Source organism: Phocoena sinus, chromosome 7 (assembly GCF_008692025.1).
Source record: "Phocoena sinus isolate mPhoSin1 chromosome 7, mPhoSin1.pri, whole genome shotgun sequence".
Lineage (NCBI taxonomy): Eukaryota > Metazoa > Chordata > Mammalia > Artiodactyla > Phocoenidae > Phocoena > Phocoena sinus.
Window position 1 is genome coordinate 8,471,806 of NC_045769.1, and position 14,567 is coordinate 8,486,372.

General features: G+C 38.2%; 1 protein-coding gene across 2 annotated transcripts in view; it reads right to left on the reverse strand.

Moving 5' to 3' along the window:
- Positions 1 to 1,583: 1,583 nt before the first annotated feature.
- PSMD1 (proteasome 26S subunit, non-ATPase 1) overlaps positions 1,584 to 14,567 on the reverse strand; it is a 106,070-nt gene continuing 93,086 nt past the window's right edge. For both annotated transcript variants that reach the window (XM_032637193.1, XM_032637192.1), the window contains 2 exons: positions 3,788 to 3,943; positions 1,584 to 1,797 (listed from right to left, as the gene is read on the reverse strand). In XM_032637193.1, the coding sequence (XP_032493084.1) occupies positions 3,797 to 3,943 (147 nt within the window). In that variant the 3' untranslated portion in view covers positions 1,584 to 1,797; positions 3,788 to 3,796. The remainder of the gene's footprint in view (positions 1,798 to 3,787; positions 3,944 to 14,567) is intronic.

Sequence of the window (14,567 nt, forward strand, 5' to 3'; positions counted from 1 at the left end):
TGACTTTATTTCATATATCACTTTAGATTTCTTTGCACCTTAGTTATCTCGGTGCTGTGCGTATCTTAGGAAATCTTCTAGGAAAAAAAAATCAGGAAAAGAGATACAATCTCATCATAATCTGACCCAAGAGGCCATTTTACTTTAATAGCTTGCATTTTTTTTTTTTTTTGTGGTACGCGGGCCTCTCACTGTTGTGGCCTCTCCCGTCGCGGAGCACAGGCTCCGGACGCACAGGCTCAGCGGCCATGGCTCACGGGCCCAGCCGCTCCGCGGCATGTGGGATCTTCCCAGCCTGGGGCACGAATCTGTGTCCCCTGCATCGGCAGGTGGACTCTCAAGCACTGCGCCACCAGGGAAGCCCAATAGCTTGCATTTTTAAAAGCTATAACCTTAAGATTTAAGACCAAGATACAAATTCTAAACTGCACTTCTTACCGGGAACTAGTGCTGACTGCTCCCTGAAGTTCAATCCACTATTTTAGAAAGAATTTATTAACTTTGGCCAGAGACCCATGTATGTACCACTTCTCCCAGACTACTCAATTTTGGACAGTGACGTCATTTACAGACTTCTGTTTTTTAAACATTTCATATATTAAGGGAAATGTTAGAGATAACTATGTCTGAAATGCAAGCAATGTTAAGAGGTTGAACAGGAAGGACATAGCTAATGAGAGGCTAGGAAATGAGATAATCTCTTTTAGATAATCATCTGATATTGAGGAAACAAGGAATTTACAAAGGAGGGGATACAATGAAATTAACCAACGAGTGGAGCCATCCTTTGGGATCAGTAACCTTTAGACCTGGACCTAACAACAAAGCTGTGGTAGATGAACGGATAGAGCTGATCTACCCAGGAGTTTGTTTCCTCTAAAAACAGGTTTTTTTTTTCTTTTCCAGACTCAGAAGGCTATATCTTAAATTAAGAAGTGAAAGAATCAAGGTTGGAATAAAGAGTTATTTGTGTATAAATGTTGGAAACTACCTACTTTTACTTTAATAGTTGAAGGCCAAGGCACAAAAGACCCTACATAACCAAATGTCTGCATTTTTTATTACCTTTAAATTATACCTCAATAAAAAAAACATGAAAAAAAAAGTCAGAAAAGGAGAAAAAAGGGTACATTATTAGATCTTGTGGCTAAATAAATTGAAATAATTTATATCTATTGTCCTTAACAGGATCAAAAGCAGGAAACAATAAGCGAAGCTTATTTAAAAAAAAAAAAAAAAAAAAAGCTTCTGAGCTGCCTAAACAGACTACATTTCCCTTGGATCATTAAAGGGACTTCCGCCTCCACAAGAGATGCCACCCTACACCTTGAATCCCATGAATAAAAATGCAGAGAATTCTTGGAGTAATAAACAAGGGTGGTTGTTTTTCTCTCTTATTTTTTCCATTATTTTGCAAACAATCTATAAAACACTTTAACTCTTTCACCAATGTTAAAGTCATGCATACTCATCCCCGCAATCAAAGATTTAGCTCTTTGGGTTTAGGCGTTTCACGGTGGGAGGAAAGAGTACTAGATCCATTTATTTAAAATCTAGGCTGAAAAACAAACAAGAAGTCCTTGTCCATCTGAAGATCTTAATATATTTATTTGAAAACCAAGTTGTGTGAAAGAGAACACTAAATAGTCATATACCATTTCTTCAACCAAAGACTTGGACACAAGGTCCGCACAGAGGCAATGATACATGCAGTGAATAGCAGGTCTCAGCATGAACTTCCTCACAGGCGTTTCCAATATGAGCCTGGACAATCTTCTTCAGGTGAGCAATAAAATCCTGGGGAAGCGGGGAGAGGGAGAAGCTAGGGTTATTCTTTATTTTAAAAACATTAAAAAAACCCAAAACAAACTACTAGATGTTGAAGTCTAAAACTAGCCTATAGACTTCCCTGGTGGTCCAGTGGTTAAGACTCCACGCTTCCACTGCAGGGGTAATGGGTTCAATCCCTGGTTGGAGAACTAGAATCCCACATGTTGCACAGTGCGGCAAAAAAAGAAAAAACAAAAAAACACCCAAAATAAAAAACCAAAACAACAAACAAACAAACAAAACCAAAATAGCCCCTAACTCTGCTGATGCAGTCCTAATACGACAGTTCGTGCTAAGACAGACTATAGTTTCCAAATTCTCATTTGACTGGATATTTTACCCTTTTAAAAACTAACAAGGGGAACTTCCCTGGTGGTCCAGTGGGTAAGACTCCACACTCCCAATGCAGGGGGCGAGGGTTCGATCCCTGATCGGGGACTAGATCCTGCATGCATACTGCAACTAAGAGTCCGCATGCTGCAACTAAGAAGTCCGCATGCTGCAAATAAAAGATCCTGCATGCTGCAACTAAAATCTGCGTGCCGCAACTAAAATCCCACGTGCCGTAACTAAGACCTGGCACAGACTAAATAACTAAATACAAAAGTAAATAGATAAATAAATAAATATGAAAAAAAAACCTAACAAGAATCCAATTTCCAACTGAAAACTTCTAAGCCATTTTGTAGTTAGCTGTCTTGAAAGACTTAATCAGGGGGTTTTCAGTAAGGTATTGTGAAAGGCTGAAGAGGGCTAATGTGAGTTCAGTTCTGCACACAGACTGAGAGCTCAGGGTATTAATATTGTCATGTGCTGGTTGGGTAAAGCTTAGGAAACCATCAAGAGCTTGAAGACAATTTTCAAAGGCAGGAAGGCAAGTTATAAATTTCCAAACTGTGTCTTGGAGGCTTGAATATATTTTTCTACTAATAGCAGGGTTTCTGCCTTAACATTTATCTGAGATTTCTATAAAAGCTTTCATTAATTGCTTACTTAGTGTGTAACACTCACAGCGTTAGATTTGCAACTTGACATTTCAAATGTATTTTTCTTTTGTCCTAATGTAATAAATGATACTGATCTTACTGTCTTTAAAGAGTAGAATAAATTCATATTTGTTTGACAACGTATTTGTAGTAGGGTGGAATTAGAGAACCTTGATTATACAGTTTATATGCATCTTCAGATACGTGATGACCATTCAAAAAAAATTGGAGGAAACAGAATGACAATTTCGTGAAATTGCAATCTTTTTGCACCTAAAAACCCCCTTCAACATTGTTAGGACATTGGCATAATAATAATCTTTTTCAACTGCACAAAGCTTTGTGTTACAGTCTAACTGACCCCTAAGTACCTATAAGTACTATGGCTTATACATATTAGATGTTCAATAGCTTCTCAAATAAATGAATGGTAAGGCTTTTAGTGCCAAAAGTATTGCCAAAGGAAAGGGAGAGAGAGAAGAATCAGTGAGGAATTTAGACCTGTGCTACTCAAAGTGTGATCTACGGACCAGTGCCCGTCCACAAACTATAACTGATCCACAACAAGGAGCTTACATCAAAATGGAAATCACCTCCGTCACTGAGCTGACTGTCAGTTCAGCTGACTTTTTTGGGGTTAGTGGGTAGCAAGGCTTTTTTGATGAGAGAAGCATTGAGTTACATTCTGGAGCAAGCTCCCTACTTCGTCATGGACCTATGAAATCAGTTTGCAGTCCAGCCACTTTGAATAGCACCGGTAGAACACTAGAGGGTAGAGAGTCAAAGAAGGAAAAAGGAATTGGTATATTCCATATTCATGAAGAGGTCAAAGAAGGGTAAATTTTAATACTGTTTAGGTAAACAGGGATTAAGTACAAAAGGGAAAAAGTGAGACCATGTCTCTGTATAAAACATTTGTGAAGAACTGACTAAGAGATTTCCCTTGATACACAATTTTGTTCCACACACACCTCTGGTCCTTAGTCATCAATATACTCAAATGGTTCTGGGGGTTCTGGCTCTTGCTCCTCTTCCTCAATTTTTGGGCCATGGGCTGCCACAGGTTCCACCAGCTCTTCAATGTCTTCACTGGTATCCTTCAGAATGATGATGCCTCCAATGGACAGCTATTAAACAGAGCAAGGAATGAAGAAGCACAAGCTCCACTCATATTTCCAGAATGCTCCAGAATCTTGAGTGCATATTTGTTAAATGGTACCTCAAGGCTACTAGAATGATTTGGAAATAAAGAACTGGTATGGAACTATACTTTCCTTGATGACAGTCAGGAAACCTGGGCATTTGTGCCTGTGTGATGCTACACTAGTGACTTAACTAAACTGTTCAAACGTAAGAAGGGGCTAATAAAATCTTCCTCATCTATTCCTTCAGGTTAGTCTGAGGGCTGAATGAGGACATCATTGCCAATGTGCATAAGAAAGGATAAGGATAACTGTAATCTACAGGAGTACCTGCAAACTTAACCCAGTGGCTCTGGATGGTAGAACGTGTGGTGTTGCTGTCTGGATGATGCATTCCAATTTAAGAAGTATTTCTCAGTACTGCACTAGCCTCAGTCGGACTGCAGGGAGAATGTTTACTATCCAAAGACCGTATTCTAATGCCTTGTTACTCAGTGTGTGGTCCTGTACCAGTAGCATCCTCATTACCTCGGAGCTTGTTAGAAATGCAGAAAACTTAGCCCCGCTTCAGATCTCTCAATTTGTATTTTAAGAAGATCCTCAGGTGATTTATATGCATGTTAAAGTTTGAGACGCACACTAGTCTAACAGATACTTTATCATTTGTGAGAAACCATCATTTTGGACACAAGAGACAACCTAGAAATGAAAAGCCAATTTTTCTCCAGCAATTTCAGAATTATAGAGCAATATAAGTATCACAAATATCTGAGTGTTTTTCACTATAATCTACAAATCCTTGTGATGCGAGACAGTGAAAAACTAGACTGGAAACAAAAGGGAAGTACAGTATAGAAGCAATTCTATTAAGCCCTCTCCCAAACATATTTATCAAAAGGTAAATTCAAAAATCAAACTGTCTGCCCTTCTCTGGTGTGCTAATCTTATTCTATTTGCTTGCCTGTGTCAAAGGAAATGGAAAGCTGCTCTCTGTAATTAAATCAGTCAACAGTGAAGGGAACATCTGGCAAAAACATATTTCTACCAAAGCACATTACTGGGAAGGAAAAAAAGCCCAAGCACGTTAGGAAAATGATTCATATATGTATAAGCATCTCTGCAGTTCAACCTAATCTAATTTTTACTCATCAGAACTCTGCTCTGCCACGCTATAAAACCAGTGTGCCTTCATGAATTTCTAAACTATTTCCCTTCTCTCAATACATACATATTCATACACATTCATCTATAATCCTTTCACTTAAAAAGCTTGCTTTCCTTGAAGAAAAGCCATTTTATGAATGGACCCTTCCTTTAATACCAATATTCATCCAAGAACAGAGTAACATGGCCACTATCCTAATACTCCATGGTCTAAAAGTTTATTTGAACCTTCTAAAGGACCAAATGGAGATCAATCTTTTACTCAACAGAAAATACCCATGTTCATCAAAGGACTTCCTGCATTTTGGAAATACATGGCTCCAGATTACAATGGAACTATTTCATGCTTAACTGGAATGCTCCAGCCCAAATCCTGCAATATAATCAACATATGGGAAGAGCTTTTTATAGCTACATGGTTTAGATTTATTAATGCCTTATATGTTAGAGAGAAAGTTCACACTCTCTAAGCAGAGAATAAGATATATGACATCCTGTTTTCTGAGAAGGCTAGTGACAACGGAAGACAGAGGCAATGGGGCACTTCGGCTGCCGAATGTTCCACACTCTCTATAAGACATCATTTTTTTTTTTTTTTTTTTTTTTTTTGCTGTACGCGGGCCTCTCACTGTTGTGGCCTCTCCCGTTGCAGAGCACAGGCTCCGGACGCGCAGGCTCAGCGGCCATGGCTCACGGGCCCAGCCGCTCTGCGGCATGTGGGATCTTCCCAGCCGGGGCACGAACCCGTGTCCCCCGCATCAGCAGGTAGACTCTCAACCACTGCGCCACCAGGGAAGCCCTATAAGACATCTTTTAAGATGGACAGGAAGCAGAGTAGGAATGCCACCCATTTTCAAAACTAAAGCTGCTGGGACTTCCCTGGTGGTCCAGTGGTTAAGAATCTGCCTTCCAACGCAGGGGACGCGGGTCTGATCCCTGGTCGGGGAACTAAGATCCCACGTGCTGTGGGGCAACTAAGCCCATGCACCGCACCTACTGAGTCCACGTGCTACAAACTCCAGAACCCATGCACTCTGGAGCCCACATGCCACAACTACAGAGCCCACGCGCCGCAACTAGAGAGAAGCCCACACACTACAATGAAGAGCCTGCGTGCTCTGGAGCCCACGCACCACAAGTAGAGAACAGCCCGTATGCCACAACAAAATATCCCGCGTGCCACAAAGAAGATCCCATATGCCACAACCAAGACACAACGTAGCCAAAAAATAAAACATGAAATAAATAAATATTAAAAAAAAACAAAACAAAACAACCCTAAAGCTGCCTCTTTCAAATGCAATGTCTGACGAAGGATCTGATGACCCTGCCATTGAGGGTTCTGGAGGGAATGAGTCAGGGGGCACCCCTTTCTTCACTGCACACACACAGAGGCAGTCTTTCCTTCCTTTTTTAAAAAATTGAGATATAATTCACATAACATAAATGATCTCTTTTAAAGTACACAATTCAGTGATTTTTTTTTTTAGGATACTCACGAAGTTGTGCAGCCACCTCCACTATCTAATTCAAGAACACATTCATCAACGTAAAAGAAACTCCGCATCTGCCAGCCGTCATTCTCCATCCCCGACTCCCAGCTCCTACAACCGCTAAAGCAACTTCTGTCTGTATGGATTTGTCTATTCTGGTCATCTCAGATAAACAGAACCATACATTATGTGGCCTTCTGCGTCTGGCTTTTTTCACTTAGGATAAGGTTTTTAAGTTTCAAACACGGTGGAGTATATATCAGTATGTCATTTCTTTCAGCTGAATAATATTGCATTGTGCATATCACATTTTGTTTATCCATCCACCACGTGATGGACATTTGAGTTGTTTCTACCTTTTGGCTATTATGTATAAAGCTGATATAAACATTAGTGTACAAGTGTTTGTGTGGACATAGTTTTCATTCACTTGGGCATATACTAAGGAGTGGAATTGCTGGGTCATGTAAGTCTACATTTAACTTTTCGAGGAACTGCCAAACTGGTTTCCATACAGGCTGCAACACTTTACATTCCTACCAGTACTATATGCGGCTTCCAATTTCTCCATATCCTTGCTAACTTTAACCTACAAACATATTGTCTTTTTATTTTGGCGGTACGTGGGCCTCTCACTGCTGTGGCCTCTCCTTGTTGCGGAGCACAGGCTCCGGATGCGCAGGCTCAGCGGCCATGGCTCATGGGCCCAGCCGCTCTGCGGCATGCGGGATCCTCCCGGACCGGGGCACGAACCCGCGTCCCCCGCATCGGCAGGCAGACTCTCAACCACTGTGCCACCAGGGAAGCCCCTATTGTCTTTTTGATTATAGCCATCCTAGGGTATTACGAAGTATCTCCTTGTGGTTCTGATTTCCATTTCCCTAATGATGAATGATGTTGAGCATCTTTTCATGTGCTTTTGGCCATTTGTAAATCTTCTTTGGAGAAATGTCTATTCAAATCCTTTGCCCATTTAAAAAATACATTTTTTTTTAATCATTGAGTTTTAAAAAATGTATTTGGGTATAAGTCTCTCATCAGGTATGTGATTTGAAAATATTTTCTATTCTCTGGGGTTTTTTTCCACTTTCTTGATAGTGTCTTTCGTAACACAGAAGTTTTTAACTTGATTAAGTCCAATTTATCTTTTTTTTGCAGTTGCTTCTGCTTTAGATGTCACATATGAGAAAACACTGCCTAATCCAAGATCATAAAGATTTACAGATAGGGTTTATATAGTGTTAGCTCTTACATTTAAGTCTTTGATCCATTTTCAATTAATTTTTATATATGCTGTAAGGTAGGGATCCAATTTAATTCTTTTGCATATGGATAGCCAGTTGTCTTAAGCACCATGTCTTGAAAATATTATTCTTTCCCCATTGAAGAAAACCAATCGACCATAAAATGGATTAAAGACCTAAATGTAAGACCGGATACTATAAAACTTCTAGAGGAAAACACAGGCAGAACACTCTTTGACAGAAATCGCAGCAAATTTTTTTTTAGATCCATTTCCTAGAGTAATGGAAACAAAAGCAAAACTACACAAATGGGACCTAATTAAACTTAAAAGCTTTTGCACAGCAAAGGAAACTATAAAACAAAAAGATAGCATACAAAATAAGAGAAAATATTTGCAAATGATGTGACTGATAAGGGATTAATTTCTAAAATAAATAAACAGCTTATACAGCTCAATATCAAAAAAACAAACAATCCACTCAAAAAATGGGCAGAAGACCTAAATAGACATTTCTCCAAAGAAGACATACAGATGGCCAACAGGCACATGAAAAGATGCTCAGCATCACTAATTATTAGAGAAATGTAAATCAAAACTACAGTGAGCTATCACCTCACACAGGTGAGAATGGCCATCATCAAAAAAAACTACAAATAATACATGCTGGAGAGAGTGTGGAGAAAAGGGAACCCTCCTACACTGTTGGTGGGAATATAAATTGGTACAGCCACTATGGAGAACACTATGGAGGTTCCTTAAAAAACTAAAAACAGAGTTACTATATAATCCTGTAATCCCACTCCTGGGCATGTATCTGGAAAAGACAAAAACTAATTCAGAAAGATATATGCACCCCAATGCTCATAGCAGCACTATTTACAATAGCCAAGACATGGAAGCAACCTAAATGCTCACTGACAGATGAATGGATAAAGATGTGGTATATATATGTGTGTACACACACACACACACACACACACACACACACACACACAGGAATATTACTCAGCCACAAAAAAGAATGAAATAATGCCATCTGCAGCAACATGGATGGACCAAGAGATTATCGTATACTCAGTGAAGAAAGTCAGATAGACAAAGACAAATATAATATCATATCACTTATCTGTGGAATCTAAAAAAACGGTACAAATTTATTTATAAAACAGAAGTATACTCAGATAATACTGTAGAAAGCAAACTTACGGTTACCAAAGGGGAAAGGGTGGGGGGGGGGATAAATTAAGGGGAAAGGGTGTGGGGGGGGATAAATTAGGAGTTTGGGATTAACAGATACACACTACTATATATAAAAGAGATAAACGACAAGGACCTACTGTATAGCACAGGGAACTACATCCAACATCTTATAATAACCTATAATGGAAAAGAATCTGAAAAAGAGTAGATATATACATAAATGTATAACTGAAATCACTTTGCTGTATGTATACCTGAAACTAATACAACATTGTAAATCAACTATACTTCAATTAAAAAAAAAGTCAAATTGACCATAAATTTTTGGACTCTCAATTTAAAGTCATTTATCTGGATGTCTATCCTTATGCCAATACCAGTTTTGATTACTGTAGCTTTGTAGTAAGTTTTGAAATTGGGAAGTGTGATTCTTCCAACTCTGCTCCTCTTTCTCAAGATTGTTTTGGCTATTCTGGGTCCCCTGTATTTCCATATGAATTTTAGGATCAGTTTGTATATTTCTGCAAAATAAAGTTAGCTGGGATTTTGATAAGGACTGTGTTGAATCTATAGATCAAATTGGGGAGTACTGCCATCTTGAGTAATACTAAATCTTCCAATTTGTGAACATTAATTATTGGCTCTGTAGTTTTTTTCCTTGTAATGTCTTTGCCTGGTTTTACTACAGAGTAATATTGGCCACACAGAATAAGTTTGGCAGTGTTTCCTCCTCTTGTATTTTTTAAGAGCAGTTTGTAAAGGATTGGTGCTATTTTTTCTTTAAACATTTGATGGAATTAACCAGTGAAGCCATCTGGCCCTGGGCTTTTCTTTATAGCTTCCTGATTATTAATTCAATCTCTTTACTTGTTATATATCTATTCAGATTTACTATTTCTTCTTGAGTCAGTTGTAGTAGTTTGTGTCTTTCTAGGACTTTGTCAATTTCATCTAAATTACCTAATTTGTTGACATATAGTTATTCACAGTATACTCTCATAATCCTTTTATTTCTGTAAGGTTGGTAGTAATGTGTAAGGCTGGTAGTAATGTCTCCTCTTTGTTTCCTGATTTTAGTAATTTAAGTCTTTCCCCTTTTTTTGATTAAACAGAAAGAAATTTATTTGCCCTATATAGTAAGAATCATAAAAATATCCAACTTTAGTATACACATACTGTGTGCCAGACATGGTTCTGTATGGCTCACGTATGTGCCAAACATACCTATATGTTGTGTCCCCTCCCCCAATTCATATGTTGAAATCCTACCCCACCCCCACAGAGTGTAATGGTATGAGAAGTTGGGTCTTTAGGATGCAATTAGGTCATGAAGGCAAAGCCCTCAGGAATGAAATTCATTCCCTTATAAGAAGAAACATGAAGAGAGTTTGCTTTGTCTTTCTCTGCTATGTGAGGATACAATGAGAAGAGGGCTGTCTATAAGCTGGGATGATGGCCTTTACCAAGAACTTGCTCATGCTGGCACCCTGTTCTTGGACTTCTAGTCTCAGAACTGTGAGAAAGAAAGATTTGTTGTTTAAGCCACCCAGTCTTAAACACTAGGTGGCAATTTGCTATAGCAGCCAGAACAGACTAAGACATATTTTAATGCAAATTACATTTTTATACAGTGTGTACACATCAACACCAATTTATGATTGCACTGTACAGTTGTCTTTTAAATCAGATAAGAGGAAAAAAGACCAGGGAGTGGGTGGTGAGCTGGCCACCCTGGGGATAGGGTGAGAGCAGACTCCGGCCACAGGGTGGGGTCCCTCTGGTCTAGAGTTCTGTGACCACATTTTCTGAACTCCAACTCATCTGATAAAGAATTTTTCTGGATCCCTTCATAATCTTAAGAATTACTGAAGACCACAAATAACAAATATTGGCAAGGATGTGGAGAAAAGGGAACCCTTGTGCACTGTTGGTGGGAATGTAAACTGGTTCAGCCACTACGGACAACAGTATGGAGGTTCCTGAATAAACTAAAACTAGAACTACCAGATGATCTAGCAATTCTACTCCCGGGTATGTATCTGAAGAAAATGAACATTAATTTGAAAAGATATATGCACTGCAATATTCACAGCAACACTGTTTACAATAGCCAAGATATGGAAGCAATGTAAGTGTCCATAAACAGGTGAATGAATAAAAAAGAATAAATGGAATACTACTCAGCCATAAAAAAGAATGAAATTGTGCCATTTGCAACAACACGGATGGAATTGGAGGGTATTATGCTCAGTGAAATAAGTCAACGAACTAGCAGAAAGAGAAACTAAGAAAACAATCCTGTTTACAATTGCAACAAAAAGAATAAAACACCTAGGAGTAAGTTTAATCAAGGAGGAGAAAAACCTATATACTGATAACTGAATAAGACATTGTTGAATGAAATTGAAAATACAAAGAAATGGAATGACATTTCATGCTAATAAATTAGAAAAATTAACAATATTAAAATGTCCATATACCTAAAGCAATCTATAGGTTCAATGCAATCCCTATCACAATCCCAATGACATTTGTTTTTACGGAAATAGAACCCAAAAAATCCTAAATTTTAAAATGTAAATACAGAAGACCTGGAATAGCCAAAGAAATCATGAGAAAAAAGAACCAAGCTGGAGGTGTCACACTCCCTGATTTCAAATTATACTACAAAGCTGTAGTAATCAAAGCAGCATGGTATCGGCAGAAAAATAGACACAACAGACACACAGACCAATGGAACAGAACTGAACATTCAGAAATAAACCCACATATACAGACAACTAATTTACGACAAAGGAGCCAAGAGCATACAGTAGAGAAAGTAAAGTCTCTTCAATAAACCGTGTTGTGAAAACTGGACAGCCAAATGCAAAAGAATGAAACCAGACCACTTTCTTACAGCATACACAAAAATTAACTCAAAATGTATTAAAGACTTGAATGTAAGACCTGAAACCGTAAGACTCCTAGAAGAAAACACAGGCAGTATGCTTTCTGACATTGGTTTTAGCAGTATCTGTCTGGATATGTTTCCTCAGACGAGGGAAACAAAAGTGAAAATGAACAAATGGGACTACTTCAAACCAAAAGTTTCTCCACAGCAAAGGAAACCATCAATGAATAGAAAACCTACCAAATGGGAGAAGATATTTGCAAATCATATATCCATCATACAAGCGGTTCATATCCAAAATATATAAAGAACTTTTACAACTGACCAATAAAAAAACAAATGACTAAATTTAAAAAACGCAAAGGAGATGAATAGATATTTTTCCAAAGAAGTTACAGGTGGCCAACAGGCACATGAAAAGATGTTCAACATTGCTAATTATTAAGTAAATGCTAATCAATCAAAACCACGAGATATCACCTCATACCCATTAGAACGGCTATTATCAGAAAGGCAAAAAATAACAAGGGTTGGAGAGGATGTGGAGAAAAGGAAACCCTGGTACACTGTTGGTCGAAATGTAAATGGATGTAGCCATTGTGGAAAACAGTATGCAGATTCCTCAAAGAATGATCCAGCTATTCCACTTCTGGGAATATGAAAACACTAATTTGAAAAGATATATGTACCCCTCTGTTCATAGCAGCATTATTTATAACAGCCAAGATATGGACACAACCTAAGTGCCCATCGACAGAAGAATGGATAAAAAAGATGTGACACACACACACACACACACACACACACACAAAATGGAATACTTACTACTCAGCCATAAAAAAAGGATGAAATCTTGCCATCTGCAATAACATGGATACACCTTGAGGGTATTATGCTAAGTGAAATAAGTTAGATGGAGAAAGACAAATACCATGATTTCACTCATATATGGACTAAAACAAAAATATTAATGAACAAGCAAAACAAAACAAAGCCAAAAAAAAAAAAACAAGAGAAAACAGTAACTTCTGGGGGGGGTGCGGGAGGGTGAAATGGAGAAAGGGGGTCAATTGTATGGTGATGGATGGAAACTAGAGTTTTGGTGGTGAGCATACTGCTGTGTATACAGAAGGTGAATTATAATGTTGTATACACAAAACTTACATTTGTTATAAACCAATGTTACCTCAGTTAAAAAAAAGAAGAAAAGAATCCTTCTTTGTCTTTCAACAGTGTGATTATGATGTGTCTAGGTGTGGATCTCTTTATCTTACTTGGATTCACTGAGCATCCTGGATATGTAGATCAATGTTATTCATAAAATTATGGAAGTTTTCAGTCATTATTTCTTCAAATATTCTTCTATAATTTTCTCTCTCTTTTTGGGACTCCCATTAGCCCATTTCTGTGTATGTTGGTATGCTTGGCTTTTAACAGGTCTGTTCATTTTTTCTTCACCCTTTTTTTGTTGTTCCTCAAATGACCTATTTTCAAGTTTGCTCAAGTCTTCCTGAATCAGCTGTTGAGCCCCTCTAGCAAATTTTTCATTTCAGTTACTGTATTTTTCAAATCCAGAATGTCTATTTGATTATTTTTTACAATTTCTATCTCTTTACTGATATTCATGATTTGTTAAGATAACATTCTTATACTTTCCTTTAGTTCTTTAGACATAGTTCCTTTAGTTCTTTGAACATATTTTAGTTGATTTAGTCTGCCTATTATGTACAACATCTAGGCTTCCTCAGAGAGAGTTTTATTTATTGCTTTTTTCCTGTGTATGAGTCATGTTTTATTGCTTTGTATATCTTATAATTTTCTGTTGAAAACTGGACATTTAAATAATACAATGTGGCAACTCTGGAAATCAGATTCTCACCTCTCCCCAGGGTTTGCTATTGTTGTCTGTTTTGTGACTTTTCTATAAAGTATTTTCTGTTGTGTGTGATCACTGAAGTCTTCTCTCAGTTACCTGATTGGACAGCTAATGACTAGCCAGGGATTTCCTTAAACACCTGGAACAATAAGTCTCCGAGTCTTTGCTGAGGGGCTATGTGTGTGATTGGGGCACACCTTCAATAGTCAGCCAGGCACAGACAGAAGAAATCTTTTCGCTTGTAAATGAACAACTGTTACAGCTTCCTCGGATTTATTTTGAGCAAGGGCTTAACAATCATTTAAGTTCCAGCTGAGGAAAACCAGTCTCCTCATATGGCCTCATGACACTGAGCATATACTTTGCTCTCTTTAGTTCTTCAGAATTGTCAAAATCACTAGGTGTTTTGTGTGCTTAAAGTACTCACTAGTCGTGTACTAATATACCTGTTCTGGCATGAGCAGTTTTGAAAGGATGCTGTTAGAATATATTCTCCGGAAACATGTCACTTTAGCGAGCTGGGTTGCAGATTAGATAGCGAGTACATTTAATGTGTCCATTAGTGGTTCTATTAATTCATTCATTCGACACTACAGACCAAGCAGTATTAGGTCCTAGTAATGCAAAATTAATAGGAGATGGGAGAAGACCTGCAAGCTATTCCCTTTCCCGGCCTGACTGCCTGCTGCCCACAGATGGCTGATGATTTGTCACCACCACCAAGTAATATTCACTGA